The 16,602-nt window shown below is 43.1% G+C and overlaps 1 protein-coding gene across 3 annotated transcripts in view; it reads right to left on the bottom strand.

Annotated features, from left to right (window-relative positions):
- USP25 (ubiquitin specific peptidase 25) overlaps nucleotides 1-16,602 on the bottom strand; it is a 111,962-nt gene that overhangs the window by 67,865 nt on the left and 27,495 nt on the right. For all 3 annotated transcript variants that reach the window (XM_075854500.1, XM_075854501.1, XM_075854502.1), the window contains exons 2-5: nucleotides 13,583-13,660; nucleotides 9,142-9,286; nucleotides 2,926-3,049; nucleotides 1,344-1,506 (exon numbers count right to left, since the gene is read on the bottom strand). In XM_075854500.1, the coding sequence (XP_075710615.1) occupies nucleotides 1,344-1,506; nucleotides 2,926-3,049; nucleotides 9,142-9,286; nucleotides 13,583-13,660 (510 nt within the window). The remainder of the gene's footprint in view (nucleotides 1-1,343; nucleotides 1,507-2,925; nucleotides 3,050-9,141; nucleotides 9,287-13,582; nucleotides 13,661-16,602) is intronic.

Here is a 16,602-nt window from a genome sequence, read left to right as displayed (position 1 = left end):
CTAACCGTTATATGATCGCAACGTGTGAACACAGCCTATTGCAATTAATTTAAAGGGGCTGTGCCCAGATCGACATTTATCACCTATCCACAGGGTAGGATCCCCACCGGTAACTAGAACCCCAGAGGCCCCATTTCTCTCCACTGCACAACTGCAATGAGGAGTTTGAATGGAGCGGCACGGTACTGCTCCATTCAAAGCCTGTAGGACTGATGGAGATGTCCAAGGTTGGAAAGAAGCAGTAGTGGAACCAAGGCAAGGGCATGCTGAATGATGCGCAAATGTAATCGAGGATCTGAGCATCTGACTTGTAGAGTAGTTGCACGTTTTTCATTAGGAGCCCTTGCTAGCAATAGACGCCTATTCAGCGGTGTCGTGTCTATTGCTAGATTATTCCAACAGCGTTTTCTCCTGGTATATTTCGTTATTCTTCTCAAACCTTGTAGTCTAAGCAGAAGCACGGTGATTGTCTGAGAGTGAAGTGATCCTAGTCACTTAGTTTACATTACTGTTTGTACAGGCATTTCTGGAAAACACTAGGGTTAGAAACAGGCAGATCAGCAAACTGACCCTCACATAGGTTGAGAAAAGCAGCTGCAGTTCCCAGCATGATCAAGAATCTAAAAAGCCTCAGAAAAATCATGAGAATGTTAATAAATGGATTAGTCTATACATTATTAGTGATGGTTTGCCTGAACGGAGGCATACTGAGAAACGTCTATTGCTTTCATTAGTGTGATTGGAATTTTTATGGTCATTATCTGCAGCCATAACCTCTAGATGCGTTTAAAATAGGTTGGCACAAAAAAAAATAATCATGTTGTGTAAGGAGCTATAAGGGGTTCTAGCCTGATGTACAGAAATGAGAAGAGGAGGTTAGGTAGGTCTTGTGGGTACTGTTAAATAGAGCTTTATGAATCTGACATTATCAGACTGCAAGCTGGATTTTCACAAAATTGCAGCGTGTTCATGCAGATTCATAGGGATCACATGAAGCGCCCTAATGTCGATTGCAGTAGAAACCCCTTCTAATGGGTCAAAGGGGCTAGAAAACGCCAACCCTGTTATTATTTCTGACTGTCCGAGAGGTGGTGTGGTGCATAGGTGTACAGCGCCTACTTCATTGCAACCCCATAATCAGCATTTCAGGCAGAATTTGGTGCCCACTAAAATACGGTTAAGCTCAGTACTACTGCGTTGTGCCAAATCTTAGAACTACCTAAAAATCCTACAAGATTTTCACGGATTTACAATAAAAAAAAATTAAAAAATATATGATATGAAACATTATGCCGGATTATAACCTATTTATCTGCACGAAGACCAAAAAATATAAGCCTTACCTGGATGACTGCACTGAACCAGCAGGTGTTCCCCACATTCTTCAACCCCACTGGACAGTTTTCCTGCCGCTTTCTGTCGTAAGGATTAGGAGAGTCGCTCCAAACCTCGGTGTGTGTCCGTTTCAAACTGGCCTTGTTCTCAGCGATGCTGGCTTCTAGGACCCTAAACAGGAACACACCGTGCATTAGGTCTGGTTCAGTGGTTCTCAGCGTTTTAGACCGAGGTGCTCCTTGAAGGTTTGGCTCGATCCTTAGCTAATCTTAGGGAATACTTAGGGATTCAGACGGGCGTTGCGCATCTCGGACGTAAAAAACTGCCGTTTTTCACGTCCGAGATGCATCCGTGCTCTGCGTTGCGGGACGCGATATCACGCATCCCCCATAGACTAGCGTCTGTGGAGGGATGCGTGAAGCGTGAAAAAAATAGGACATGTCCTATTTTCTCACGGACCCTTAACAGGGTCCATTGAAACAACGGCCGTCACACGGACCTAAATGATTCAATGGCCGTCACACGGACGATTACACGTTCGTCTGAATAAGACCTAAGGCAGAGAAGCATATGAAGGAATTGCTCCTGTGGAGGAATAATTGGAGACTTGGTTGTCTGTGCTTCTGTCTTCGCGATCAATGTATACACCGTAGTCAGTGAGTGACCTATACTGTATTACTGCCGTGATCCCAAAGTTCCTGTTAGTGTACAAGACTGGGTATTATTTGATACATCAGCTCTAAATGACCAAATGGATAGATCAACCCTAATCCTGACCCAAAATATCCTAAACTCCATCAAAATAAACGCAATATATTGGCAAACAAAGTAAAATACACCATTTTGGCGACACCAAGTCCCAAAACAAGAGAGTAAAACTGGTAAAAATAAATAAAATAAAAAATAGTGGCCAATCAGTGTCCTAGGGGTGAATCACTATGGAAAGAAATTCACGGCTCAGGCTAATCCCTAGCTGCTGCGGTCACTTGATGTGTTGTCACTATGGACACTGCCTTGAGGAACGCAAGGAGCAGCGGGGGACCGACCAGAGACTTAACGAAAAAAAAAAAAAAAAGGAAACATTTAGATATTAGAGAGAGATATTTTGGGATAGTCCCCGTCCCCCCCAATATTTTTTTTTTAAATTCCCAGAAAACCCTTTTAGTTAGAAAGCTTATAAATTTTAATGATGTGCTTCCCCAGTTTTATTACGCAAGTGTTGCAGTACCTCATTTTAGCCTCCAGATGTCACTGTTGCAATTGCTGTCTACACAAAGCATTTGTCGACGACTACATCTCTCCTTATACAGCAGTGGAAACAGTGATACCTGCAGGCTATAAATTGAAAAATTATTTGACAAGTTTGTTGATGACCTTGACATGATAAACAGCACCTCAGCAGGACACAAGATAAAACGTCTTCAAATTGCCCCCGATTTCAACACACAAGTGTCCACCATCTCGGAGGCTGAAACAGGCTTCCGATAAGCAGCCTATTAATTCACTAGAAATTCAGCGACACGTAACACAAGATGAGCAAGGGAGTGAAATCACAACAACGCTGAGGCAAGCGGTGAACTATTAACAGACCTGCTGATGGCTTGTTCCTCATCGGTAATTCCCGTCTCTCTGAACGTCCTGCTTGACTCCTCCAGACTCAGGGCGATGGCTCTCTGCAGGTCATCTTTATCATCCCCAGTTAGGTCAATCACATCTAACAATGGATACAGCATTTAGTTCCAGCCATACAATACAGTATACAGCGGTGCGGTATATATTATGAAGATATTATATTATGTATATAATGAACTGCCCCATAATACGTTTTTTCTATTTTATACTTCTGTATGTGCACACACAGCTCAAACTGCCCTTGTAAATGTCAGATGCCATTATAGTCTCTTGAAGGTTCCGACTAATAAAAGATCAGTAGAATACGCTTGCGCAGAATGAGTAGACCTTTGTGTTCTGCTGTAGTCACAGAATCATTTCCCATAGTTGATATAAGTCTATTGCCAACCAGACATTTCTGCCTCTCCCTACAGTGGCATGTAGTTTGCATACTGCCTGTAACATGCTGCGTGCTGCTGCAAGAAGGCAGTCTGCAGCCTCTCCTCTCCTGTGCCTTGGACCTGCATCTGTATCTCTGCAACATTCTTCTTACAATGGGATGATCTATAACTAAAGCTTCTGATAGGGAGGTATCACCAGATCACATCTATTTGATGCCAGCATTAGCTACTGCCTGCAGTTGGTGATTTCTACAGTCCAGACGGCAGATAGAAACACCATTATTCTATTTTAAAAGGCAAATTAGTGGTTACATGAGGAGAAATAGAAGTGCTGCTGTAATATGGACTAGATTAGGAGGGCGTGGGTAGATTATGTGTCTAGTGGAGCTTCTTATTAGCCAATTAAGTGGTAGTTTACCATCTGCATGACTGTAGATAACAACCTGGTCATGTGAACACTTTATTATATGCAAGAACATTAAAACACTTCTGCGTCCCTATGTTTCACTAGGCATGTATGGAGAGACCAGAAAAAAAAATAAAAAATGAATATCATAAGACGTCCAGTTCAGTTTTGGTCGAGTAGAAAGAAAAGGCCAAAAGGTGTGGAACCCCCTTTTATTAGTTTTATGGAAAAAAAAAAAAAAAAGTGGCTTGTGATTTAGGTAATTAGGTTGTAAGGAAGTCATTTGGTTCAGATGCAAGAAAGTGGTCTGGCTGGAAAAAGTTCAGGTCAGTCACGCCTCACCTTTCATGTATTGGCAGCATGTGGCGCAAGTTTTCTGATCAGGCTATATTCCTCAATCTGGATTCTAGAAATTTATATACCTAAATAGAACTTTTTGGGTTATATGTAAGTAAAGCTTAAAAGGGTTTGTCTAGTTCGGGAAAACAAATTTTCGCATACACCATTAGGGAATTCTGAGATAATAGAGGGGGTCCTCTATTTGGGATCCTCATCTTTTGGCCAGACTGGAGAGCAGTTACAAAGAGTCTCTCGCTCTGGAGAATCTGTTGAGTCGTGCATTACACAGACAACCCACTGATATGAATGGGAACTGTGTAATACTTTGTTTCCCATGCGGGGGCACTGCAAGGAAACTGAGCACTTACTGACAGGTTTCCCTACAGATAACAGCTGATTGCTGGAGATCCCAGCAAAGGGGAAACCAGTGATCTGGTTATTGTCAGGGGACCCTTTTAACAAGTAGGGATGGTCCAGAGCAGACAACCCCTTTAAACGCAGTATAATAAAAAGTTCTGCAACTTTTAAATTCCTCACCATTTTAAGATCTCGGCTAGCAGTCAAAGAACTTTCTTGTTTACATCCTGAAAAACGAACATTAGCCAATTTCACTGCTACAATTGTCTTCCAGATTTCCATAAATGGCAATATTGGATGGGACATTGAATCGCTGTATAAATAGGCAGGGTCTAGGAGTCCAGGAAAGCTGGGGGACAACCAGGATGGACCATTAATATCTGATTGGTGGCAGTTCCAACTTTCGGTACCCCCACCGATCAGCTGTTCGCAGGGGCCGTGGCACTCCCTTCCCATCATTTTTTATCCAGGTCACAGCGTTGCACATTTGGTTACGGCCTTGCCTGGTACTGCAGCATACGAGCAGCTCATTCCCACTCAAGTTTAAGGAACTACGCTGCAGTACCAGGCACCGCCACATGTGCGACACTGTGCCTGACTAAACAAGGAAAGACAAGCGGCGCTCGCTTTATACAGCTGATCGAAAGGTGCCAGGAGTTTGACCGCCATCAATCAGATGCTGACGGCCTATTCTAAAGATAGGCCAATAAAATTACAGTCACAGGCAACCCGTGTTCATATGACCTATTGGGGTATATGGATGTCAAAAAGAGGGAGGGGGGGGGAATCATCCTCTCGGGGACCCCTCTCTATGAGCTCTGGCAGAACCATGCTATCCATATTTTATACATTCATCTGAATAGCTGCCATGTAATACTACATTTATCTTGCAGGGGAAACGATCAGTAAACAGCAACTTTGGGAACCGGAGCCTGCATATTAAATGGGTTGCCTGCGATGAGGATGCACCTTAAATAAAAACAGAAAACCTACCGGTGACTATCCGGGAGATCGTAATATTACGTCTGTACTATATTTATGATGTGTGTATCCCGAGAACAAGTAACAGCTCGTATGGTACAACTGGTTCACGGTGTTCCCAATTATAGAGCGGTGCGGTCTGACTCGCATAGTTAATTTAGAAAAACATGTACGGGAATGCACGTTGCAGCCTGTTAAATCTCTGGTTGAGGCAGATGTCAATGATACGGTATATACATGAGCAGGATGGACTGTCAGGCGGACACATTGTCTCGTACAGAGAAGGTTCCCAAGCCTTGGAGCAGTAAACAGCCTGGATAAATCGGAATGAAGAGCGCTCGTTAGAGTCTAATTAGGGACACAAGTACCATGAAGTAGTGCCTCACAAGATAATGTCGCTAAGAGATAAGAACTTAATCCTTTCCCCTATAAACAAATAATCGCCATAAATATGTCCTTCATTCGTCCTCGGCTATCAAAGTTGTAGGAAAAAAAAAAAAACGAAAAATATATTTCTAGGAAAGGTGAGTGATCGCCAAAACGTTTCTCCCCTAAAAAACAAAAACTCCTGAACGCTATAATCTGCCTAGTTACCTATTGATACATCCTATGTCATTCAGGACTCTAGAAAAAAGGTGGCGCCTGTTGGCATCCAGATTCTCCAAACAAGGTGTTTTGAAACGCTCTTCCACTTTAAGTTGATCATTCAAAGGTTATGTCCGCCATCATAATCAACCATTTCAAATTCTCCAATGCATCGAAAATGTAAAATAAAGCAACTTTGCAGTCTTCATTAAAAATCTATTTTCATTGGTCTACAGCTCCTATGCAGACCAGTCTCCTTGGTAACAGACAACAAACCCTATGTAGTCGGATACTTCATCTGTTCCATACTTTTCCTGAACACACATTTGGTAGATTAGCAAGGAGTATATGACAGATGTAAGGAATTATGAACGCAGGATCAGCTTATCCACCATCTCTTTTCAGTCTGTTACCATGGAGACACAAGTCTGAATAGGAACTGTAGATACAAAACGATAAGATTTTTCTCTTTAACTGGTTGCCGACACACGACAAGCATGCTCGTCATGAGCAGCAGGAGGTTACCTCATCTAGACTAGTATACACGTCCTGCTGATCGCGCCAGCATAGAAAGCGTGCCCGTACGAACAAAAACGGGGCAACTGCTGTAGTCCACAGCCGCACACACGCTGTAACGGCAGAGACCAAAGTAAGCTCCGATCTCCATGTAAACCGTTTGAATGTTGCGATCTATGTGGATTGCAGCATTCAAACGGATTAGTGAGGGAGGGCCATATTTTGACCACATCACAGGGAATCACAGGGATGCGATCGAGGCCCACACCTTATATGAGCAGACAACTTTGGGGCCAGTGAAGAACCAAGTGCTATCTGACCATTGTGTTCTGTTAGGGCATACTTGGGTATACCCTAACAACTGCCTGTGTACACAGACTATTACAGGCACCATGAACACGACAGTGCCCATAATTACAACCCGCAGACAGTGGTCCTTTGTTTACGGGCCGTGCTCCCATTATAAAGTATGGGCGCACCGTCCGTAAAATAAAAAAATAAAAATAGGACAAGTCCTATTTTTTTCGGCAAGTTTCTACGACACGGACACCTTCCAGTAAATATACGGGAAGGTGTCAGTCGGCCATAGAAACGAATGGGCCCGTAATTACGGGTGATTTTACCTAATGTACTGGCTTATAGACATGGCCAGAGGCAGGGCTTAACAGGAGCCTGTAAAAATCACGATATACTGCAATACATTAGTATTGCAGTATATAGTGCAAGCAATCCAATGATATATAGAACAAAAATTTAAAGTTCTTTAAAAAAAAAAAAATTATTAAAATTCCCTCAAAAGAAAAGCAAAAAAAAAAAACCCCAAAAAAAAAAATAAAAAAAAATTACTGGTACATCCGTTAAAGTCCAAACTATTACAATATGAAATTATTTAACACGCACCGTGAACGCGTTTTCATTTTAAAGAAAATCAAACCTAAAATTGCATTTTTTTTGGTCCCCTCATCGCTCACAGAAAAATGTAATAAAAAGTGATCAAAAAAGTTATGTACCCCAAAATGGCGCCAATAAAATCTACAGCTCAACCTGCAAAAAAACCAAGCCCTCACATCACACAAATCCATAGGAAAAAAAAAAAAAAAAAAGTTATGGCTCTCAGAATATGGCGACACAAAACTAAATTTATAAAGCTAAATAAATTTGGTATAGTCGTAATTGTATTGACCGACAGAATAAAGTTAACTTGTCATTTTGATCGCACGGTGAACGCGGTAAAAACAAAACCCCAAAAAAACACTAGAGGAATCACTAGATTTTCCATTCCACCCCACCAAGAAATTTTTCCCACTTTCCCAGGACGTAAAATGGTAAATAAACGGTGACATGAAAAACTACAACTTGTTCCGCAAAAAACAAGCCCTTATGCGGCTATAGCGACCGAAAAATAAAGTTATGGGTTTTGGAAGGGGAGAGGAAAAACAAAAATGAAAAAAAAATGAAAACTGGCTGCAGAGGGAAAGGCTTAAGTCTACAACAAGGACATTGACAGTTTCTAAACAGATTTGTGAATGCAGCTCTGGAATATAAAAAACTGCTGTAACTCAAAATCAGTACAAGATAAGCAACGCAGATTTCGTCGTCAGTCAACATTTTATATAGAATCTTAATAACCATGTCATAGACAAAAAATTATGTTAAAAACTGTATCCTTTAGTCAAAAAAGCAGGAGCTGTATGGCAAATGGAATGGTTTTTCTTTTTCACATTGTCCACATGGGATGGTCTAAGTCCCAGACCGTTTCTGTGAAATGGTGAAATGTTGGCGGGCTGTGCTCCTACCCAGACTTCCTGCCACTCTCCCACAATCCCCATGCAACATTGGATATCTATAATAAGTATTACTTGGACATTACGAATGGGCAAATAACCATAGAAATTTCCTCACTGGGACGTTTCCACGGTTGGGAGCGCTGCAAGTTGCAATGTGACAGCTACAGTGCATGTGCAAGGCAGAGGAAACCCGGAGGTCCATGGCTCACTCAGGTGCAAAGGAGATGACCGGCATGGATCAGTGTAGGGACAATAGGAGAGAGATGTAGAACGACGCATGTGTGACCACGTAAGTGCCGCTGGTGGACATTACCAGCGGCAACTGATCTTACAAACAAAACTGAGGCGTGGAGAACAAAGTAATGAAATAACTACAGAAAAAGCGGTTTTCCAAAAAATGCTTTAAACTACAAACAGAAATATATTTGGATGTTGTAATCCATTAGCTACCTTTATCTTAGTGGGAAAACTCCTTTAAGTTCCTCAGGTTATTCATAGCTTCTTGCGTAAAGCAGCCAGTAATGTGGAATTAGGAAGCTATAATGGCGATTGTGAGAATGTTATAATCAAGAAAAATGTTTGCCCGGTGTGGGCGAAGCACGAAAAAGTCAAGTTGTGTTAATCGAGGGGTGAGGGACGAGGGCTATCGTGCTACTCCCGATGGAAAGAATTGATAACTACCGTACATTAATATGCATGTAAAATATCAACAATCATTGCTGTAGGACAGAGGTCTCCAATTCGGAGCATGTTGGGAGTTGTACTTGGAGAGCGATAGGTTGGAGACTGACGCAGTAGGACAGGTGAAGGAGGAGCCACCTACTTGTGTCTGCCTGGCTGCCCACGCTGATATATCGGTCATTGTTGGGGATCGCGGTCTGATAGTAGCTTGCTTCTTCCGGCTGAGGGAGCTTGGCATTGTTTGCTGTGAGAAATGCGACAGCTAACTCCAAATTTCCATTGCTATCCTGGAAAATAAAAAGGAAACCATATAAAGTGTAGAGGTGAAGAAAAAAAAAAAATATGTCACCTTTTTAGAGCAAAACAAACATACGCCAATGTTTGGGACTTTTTTACATCACTTTAGTGACGTGAACCTGATAAATGTCCCCCAATGAGTTAGGTTCATCTTAAAGAGTTAAGCCACTTTTACACCGACCAACACTCGGCCGATGCAGCGAGCGCCGATCAACAAGACATCGTTGATCGGCGCTCGCTTACTCCCGTCACAAGGAGCTATGGATGGAGACGAAAGGTCGTTACCCCGATTGCTCGTCCTAATACATCATCATGTCGGCAGCGCGTCTCCCTGTTTACACAAGAATCTCACTTTTTGTAAGCGATACGACCAGCAACGAGCGTTCTACTAGCGTTCTGCCCGATAATCGTCCTGTGTAAACCCCCCCCCCCCCTTACTTGTTTCATAAAACAGCAGTCTGTGTCAATGACAGAGGATAATGTGTTTGGGTACGGGAGTATGCTAACACATTCGAAAAATAAAAGGAAAATTTAAGATGGGGATTAAAAAAAAAAATAATAATAATAATTATAAAATTTTAAAAAAAAATAAATTAAACGTTCGGTAATTTTTTTTTTATAGAAAAAAGTGCTCATTTAGTATTAAAACGTTTTATTGCGCATAGCTTGCATAGAAAACTGTACATATTATACATCCACACGACCGTAAATGTGGAGTAAAAAATAAATAAATGGAAAAAAAAAGGCGAAAATCACTTTGGTCTATATTCAAGGCGCAAAGAAATTATATACAATGACTAATATTCTTTCGTTCAGGTGGCTGTATGGGGCCTTGTTTTATGCAGCATTTTTATTTTTTTCTTCCACGGAACGACTGTTACGAGGAACCCACAGCATGTCCTACTCTGGTCCTTTTTTGCGAACCAGACTCCCCATAGTAAAGTCTGCGTGCGCGTGAAAAAAAAACAGAGAACGCGGACGACATCCGTGTGCGCTCAGATTTTCATGGATTAGTTACTAAAGAAATTCAGAAACTTATGACAGGCGGAAGCAATACTGACGCAACACGGACAGACAAATGCATGAAAAATAGTCCGTTTTTTTTCAGACGCAAAATGGACACTCTTGTGTGAATTAAGACCTAATACACCGACAAGAAGGGTCCTCCAGAGACACACACAACCGCTCCCCACTTTGGTTAAGAGATTGGGATCCCGAGCGGGGATTCCCCCCCCCCTCTATTAAAGGGGACATCAGCAGAACATTAACATTTGCTTATCAAGTCTATACATACATTTAAACATGCCTTCTAATTTAGTTGTATTTACAATTTTTCTCCTAAACGGGAGATCATAATATGGTCACACGATCCCGCACTCTCTATAGTCTTCTGCATCCTGATGCGCCAACACAATCACACGTGACTTCCGGCTGCCGCCTACTCCCCTTGGTGTTTGTGAGTCATCGAACAGGTCATAAAAAGCACCGCTACTAAACGTGTCCTAAGCCAGCCACCTTCTAAGTCCTGGCTCAATCATCAGCAACGAAGCATCGGGAGCTCAGCCTATCAATGCGGAGTAGGGGCGGACTTATTCCGGAGGACGGGCAGAGGAATGTGATGGATGGCAATAAGGATATGTTCACACGCACAGTTTTCAGACGTAATTCGGGCGTTATACGACTCGAATTACGCCTGAAAAAACGCCCCTAATACGCCTACAAACATCTGCCCATTGCTTCCAATGGGTTTTACGGTGTTCTGTTCCCACGAGGTGTAATTTCACGCGCCGTTAAAATACGGTGCGTAAAAGGACACCCACGAAAAAGAAGTGCACGTCACTTCTTGGGACGTTTTTGGAGAAGTTTTTCCTTGACTATTGAAAACCGCTCCAAAAACGGCCGTAAAAAACGCAGCGAAAATGGCGAGTGGCTTAAAAAAACGTCTGAAAATCAGGAGCTGTTATCCCTTGAAAACAGCTCTGTATTTTCAGCCGGTTTTTGCTAAGCGTGTGAACATACCCTCACTCGTTGGCTGACAGCGCCACTTACGTCCTTAGCTGCTGCTCAACGGATCCGAGTTTGATGCTAGGTCGTGAAATACGCCCAGGACTGATTTCATAGCATGCCAGGCCTTTATATCGGCGTTACCACCTCTGACAGAACTCTGGTAAACCAAAGGCCCTTTTACCCGGTCCGATCGGGCAAACTAGTGTTCTTATGAACACTCGTTCCCGATCATTGCCCTGTGCAAACAGGACCACAATCAGCCGATTAACAGGGAACCGCGCGTTCTGTGGTTGATCACATCTTCTATGCAGCAAGAAATATTCTCTTTGCCGGCAGCACATCTCCCATGTACATGGAGACGTCCTGCTGACATTATGATGCAAAAGCATGAGGACAAGCGATCATCACTCGTCCCAGACATAACCAATCATTGCTCCTTGTGGAAGGAGAAAACAAGCGCTTTTGTTTTATGCGTCAAGTTTTTTTTTCATTAGTACTTGGGGCCGTCGGAAAACTCCTTTAACTCAGAATTCCCTAAGGCTATGTTCACACGGAGTATTTGGACGAGTTTCTTGACGCGGAAACCGCGTCACAAAACTCGCCAAAAACGGCCCGAAAACGCCTCGCATTGATTTCAATGGGAGGCGTCGGCGTCTTTTTCCCGCGAGCAGTAAAACTGACTCGCGGGAAAAAGAAGCGACCTTCCCTATCTTCGGGCGTTTCCGCCTCTGACCTCCCATTGACTCCAATGGGAGGCAGAGAAAGCTCAATGGCCGCAGGCGAAAAACTCGGCGAAAATCGGCGTGCAGGGAGAGGAAAATCTGCCTCAAACTTCCAAACTGAATTTTGAGGCAGATATTCCTCCTGCAAAATACTCCGTGTGAACATAGCCCCATCGATTTCAATGGGAGTTGGACGAGTTTTTTACCACGAGTAAAAAAAACGCGTTGCGGTAAAAACAAGCGTCATGACACATCTTGAGGCGGTTTCCGCCTCCAAAACCCCATTTCAATCAGTCAGAAAGAGGGAAAAAAAACCTTGACGAGTGTTTTGACGAGTTTTTGTCAAACCACTGTGCAAAAACAGTCTGGAGCAGTTTTTGCAGGAGGAATTTTCCTCCTGCAAAAAACTCTGTGTGAACACAGCCTAATAGGGTATTATAAAAGAAGTTTCCTAAACCAGGCAACACTTCCTCCAGTAGAAGACCCCTTAAACGTAATCTGTTATGGAGATAGAGACCTTTAAAATTAGGGGTCTGTCTCTCGGAGATCCCCTTTAAATAGTAATGTATATATTTTACTCCCTAAAAGAAGTGATACAATTCACGCTGCAATTTCAAGAAGATCTAAGCGAATCGACAAGACATTTATCTTCATTTTTAGGAGACGCAGATAGAAATCGAATATTCATCCATTCCCTCCACACCCTGCATTGTTCACATGTCTATTACGATGCATTGCTGCCAAGTTGTAGGAGCTGCCCTGACCTCCTCCCTCTTCTCTGCAGCCCTCATTACACAAACATTACTACCATTAGACGAGGTCCTGCAAAGGAACTCAAGAAGAAATACATCACCGGATCAATATCAAGGACAAAACTGCCAGCCTAAGAGCAAATAAAAAATGTAAAGAGCAGTTACACATATATATATATATATATAATAAAAAAAATAATATATGGAATTACAACTCCTGTGCAATGTTATGCAGCATAACACTAATGCAGAAAAATGTGGTATTACATGCCAGCCATCCACATGAACGCCCATCCATGTAATGCTTGGGCGGGCTGGGTCCGCCTGAGAAGATGCTCTTACAGAGGGACTCTCCATTTTGTCTCAAGAGGGGGGTTTCAAGCAAATTCCCACTCAGGACGTCATTTTTTTTCGACAACAAAAAACTAGGCAGGCATTAACTGCAGCAAATTTATCCGCAGCGCATGAAGAATGATACATTGGGTGCAACGCGCTACACATGTTAAACGCTTCATTTATTAACTGTTAATTTTTTATCTTCCTAGCCGCATCTCATGACTGATATACATTACAGCAATATTTTGGGGCAAAAAAAAAAAAAGACAAATCGTCATTTTTCTCATCTTAGCCACGCCTCTTTTTCTAGAGACACTTTCAGAACGGTCAAGGGAGTCGTACAAGTGTCTAAAACACAACATAAATGGAGCACATCCCATGTACTATGTTGGCACAAGCCTGGTGCACTTTGCCTCGTGAATCTCTCCCAGTGTCTGATATCTGAAGTTTAGGGAATAGTAATACTTACTTTAAGTGCTTGCTGAAGTACTTGAAGATCATTAATTCCGGTTATCTCCCTCAGCTGATTTATGAATGTCTGCTGGTGCTAGAACACAAAAAAACAACAGGAAGGCATGTTAATACAGGCAATACATAATGGATTACAATTGATCTGCACAGCAGTTGGAAAGTAAGATGCTTTTATAAGTAGGTTCTTCTGTGCTGACATCTAGTGGTCAATTTGACAACTTCAATTTCATTTAATCATTTATTTTTAAGCATATTCATGCAACCCCCTCACCAAATTTTTTTTTTTTTATTTGTGTTTCGCATTAAAAGAAATTTTACTTTCTTCCAATATGGTCCTGTTAAAGGGGATCTGCAAGTAATATATGGTCAACCCTAGGCCTCGCTTCCCAGGTCTGTGCATGCAAAGAGGGAGCAATGGGCCCAAAGCGAACTGCCTTAGTCCATTAGAATGGGGCAACCAGGGAGCCCCACTATTCTTAAGTGAAATATTGCAACAGGCCTCCCTTAACCCCTTCCCGACATTTGCCGTACATGTACGTCATGGAAAGCATTGACTTCCCGCATCTTGCCGTACATGTACGCCGAATGTTTGGGACCGGCTCAGAAGCTGAGCCGGTGCCATCATCACCGGATCTCAGCTGTATCTTACAGCTGACATCCGGCTGTAACGGCGGGGACCGAAATTAGCTTCGATCCCCGCCATTAACCCCTTAAGTGCAGCGCTCAAACGCGATCGCTGCACTTAAGGTGTTTGCAGCTCATCGGAACCCCAGTAATGAAATTGCCGGGGTTCCTGTGGCTGCAATGGCAACCGGAGGCCTAATACTGGCCTCCCGGTCTGCCTAGCACCGAAGCCGGTCAAGATCCGCCCGGCAGCGGAGCCTGATCAGCTTCCGTAGCAGCCGGCAAGATGGCGCCGGGTCAGGAGCTGATCCGGCGTCATCAGCGGTGGAAGTCAGCTGTACTGTACAGCTGACATCCACCTGTAACGGCAGGAACCGGAGCTAGCTCCGATCCCTGCCATTAACCCCTTCGATGCAGCAATCGAAAGCGATTGCTGCATCGTAGCGGTTACTAGCAGATCGCCAGCCCTGACAGGCAATCAGGACTGGCGACTGCTGTTATGGCAACAGGAGACACAATGGTCTCCTGCTCTGCCATTACGGAAGCCGATTCAGGCCCCGCCGGGAGGCGAAGCCTAATCGGCTTGCTGTCAGTGAATGACTGACAGATCTAATACATTGCACTACATAGGTAGTGCAATGTATTAGAAAAAAAAAAATCTGACCGTTGGACCTTCAAGTCCCCTAGTGGGACTTGAGAAAAAGTGTAAAAAAAAGTATAAAAAAAGTGTAAAAAAAAAAAAAAGTGCAAATAATAAAAGTTTGAAAACAATAAAAGTTTCAAGTAATCAAATAAAACACAATCCCCCTTTTACTCTTATCAAGTCCTTTATTATTGAAAAATAATAAACCATATGTATTTGGTATCGCCGCGACCGTAACGACCTGAGGTATCAAAATATTATATTATTTATTGCACGCGGTGAACAGCGTAAAAAAAAAAACGTAAAAAACGTTACCATAGTTTCTGTTTTTTAGTCACTTTGCCCTACAAATGTTAGAATAAAAAGTGATCAAAAAGTCGCACGTATCCAAAAATGGTACCTATAAAAACTATAGCTCGTCCCGCAAAAAACAAGCCCTCATACACCTCCGTCGACAAAAAAATTCAAAGTGATGGTTCTCACAACTTGGCGACAGAAAAAATACATTCTTTTTACAAAAGTAATTTTATTGTGCAAAAAGTTGTAAAACATAAAAAGTGCTATAAATTAGGTAGCCAGAATCGTACGGACCTGCAGAATAAAGTTAACATGTAATTTATAACGCATGGTGAACGCTGTATAAAAAAAAACGAAAAAAGCTGTGCCAGAATTGCGTTTTTTTGTTTACCTGGCATCCCAAAAAATAGGATAAAAGGTGAACAAAAAGTCGCATGTACCCCAAAATGGTACCAATAATAACTACAGCTCGTCCCGCAACAAACCAGCCCTCATACCGCTACGTCTGAAAAATAAAATCAGTTATGGCTCCAATAAGTCAGGAAATAAAAAAATATGCAGTTGTGCCAGAGGGGAACATTTCTTCTGTTTGAAGAGGCGATTTATCAAGGACCTAAAATTAGGGAACCAGGAAAGGGAGGGCCCAAACATATCCGCTGGAAGCGACGGTGCCCGTATTATACCAGGACAACACTTCCTAGCAAAATTCCCCAAACTACAAAAGTCGCAGAGTGTGGATCAAAAGGGGGATAATAAAGGACGCCATATATCAGTGCGACACCGGCCTGTGCAGAAAGGATTGCCTCACAGCGTAAGGCCTCATTTACACGAGCGTGTGCGTTTTGCGCGCGCAAAAAACGCTGCGTTTTGCGCGCGCAAAAGGCACTTGGCAGCTCCGTGTGTCATCCGTGTATGATGCGCGGCTGCGTGATTTTCACGCAGCCGCCATCATAGAGATGAGGCTAGTCGACGCCCGTCACTGTCCAAGGTGCTGAAAGAGCTAACTGATCGGCAGTAACGCTTTCAGCACCCTCGACAGTGAATGCCGAACACAATATACACCAACCTGTGAATAAAAAAAAAATTTCATACTTACCAAGAACTTCCTGCTTCCCCCAGTCCGGGCTCCCGGCCGTTGCCTTGGTGACGCGTCCCTCTCTTGTCATCCGGCCCCACCTCCCAGGATGACGCCGCAGTCCATGAGACCGCTGCAGCCTGTGATTGGCTGCAGCTGTCACTTGGACTAAACTGTCATCCCGGGAGGTCGGACCGGAGTTATCGGTAAGTCAGAACGTCTTTTTTTTTTTACAGGTTCATGGATTTTCGGAGCGGAAGTCACTGTCCATGGTGCTGAACCAGTTTAACGCTTTCAGCACCGTGGACAGTGACTGTCTCCTGACGTCGCGTACCCGAACATTTTTTACCGGTTTCGGTCAAAACGAGTTTGGCCGAAC

This window comes from Rhinoderma darwinii, chromosome 2 (assembly GCF_050947455.1).
Source record: "Rhinoderma darwinii isolate aRhiDar2 chromosome 2, aRhiDar2.hap1, whole genome shotgun sequence".
NCBI classification, from domain to species: Eukaryota; Metazoa; Chordata; class Amphibia; order Anura; family Rhinodermatidae; genus Rhinoderma; species Rhinoderma darwinii.
The sequence above is the reverse complement of the archived record's forward strand: the minus strand, read 5'-3'. Positions and strand labels throughout refer to the sequence as shown.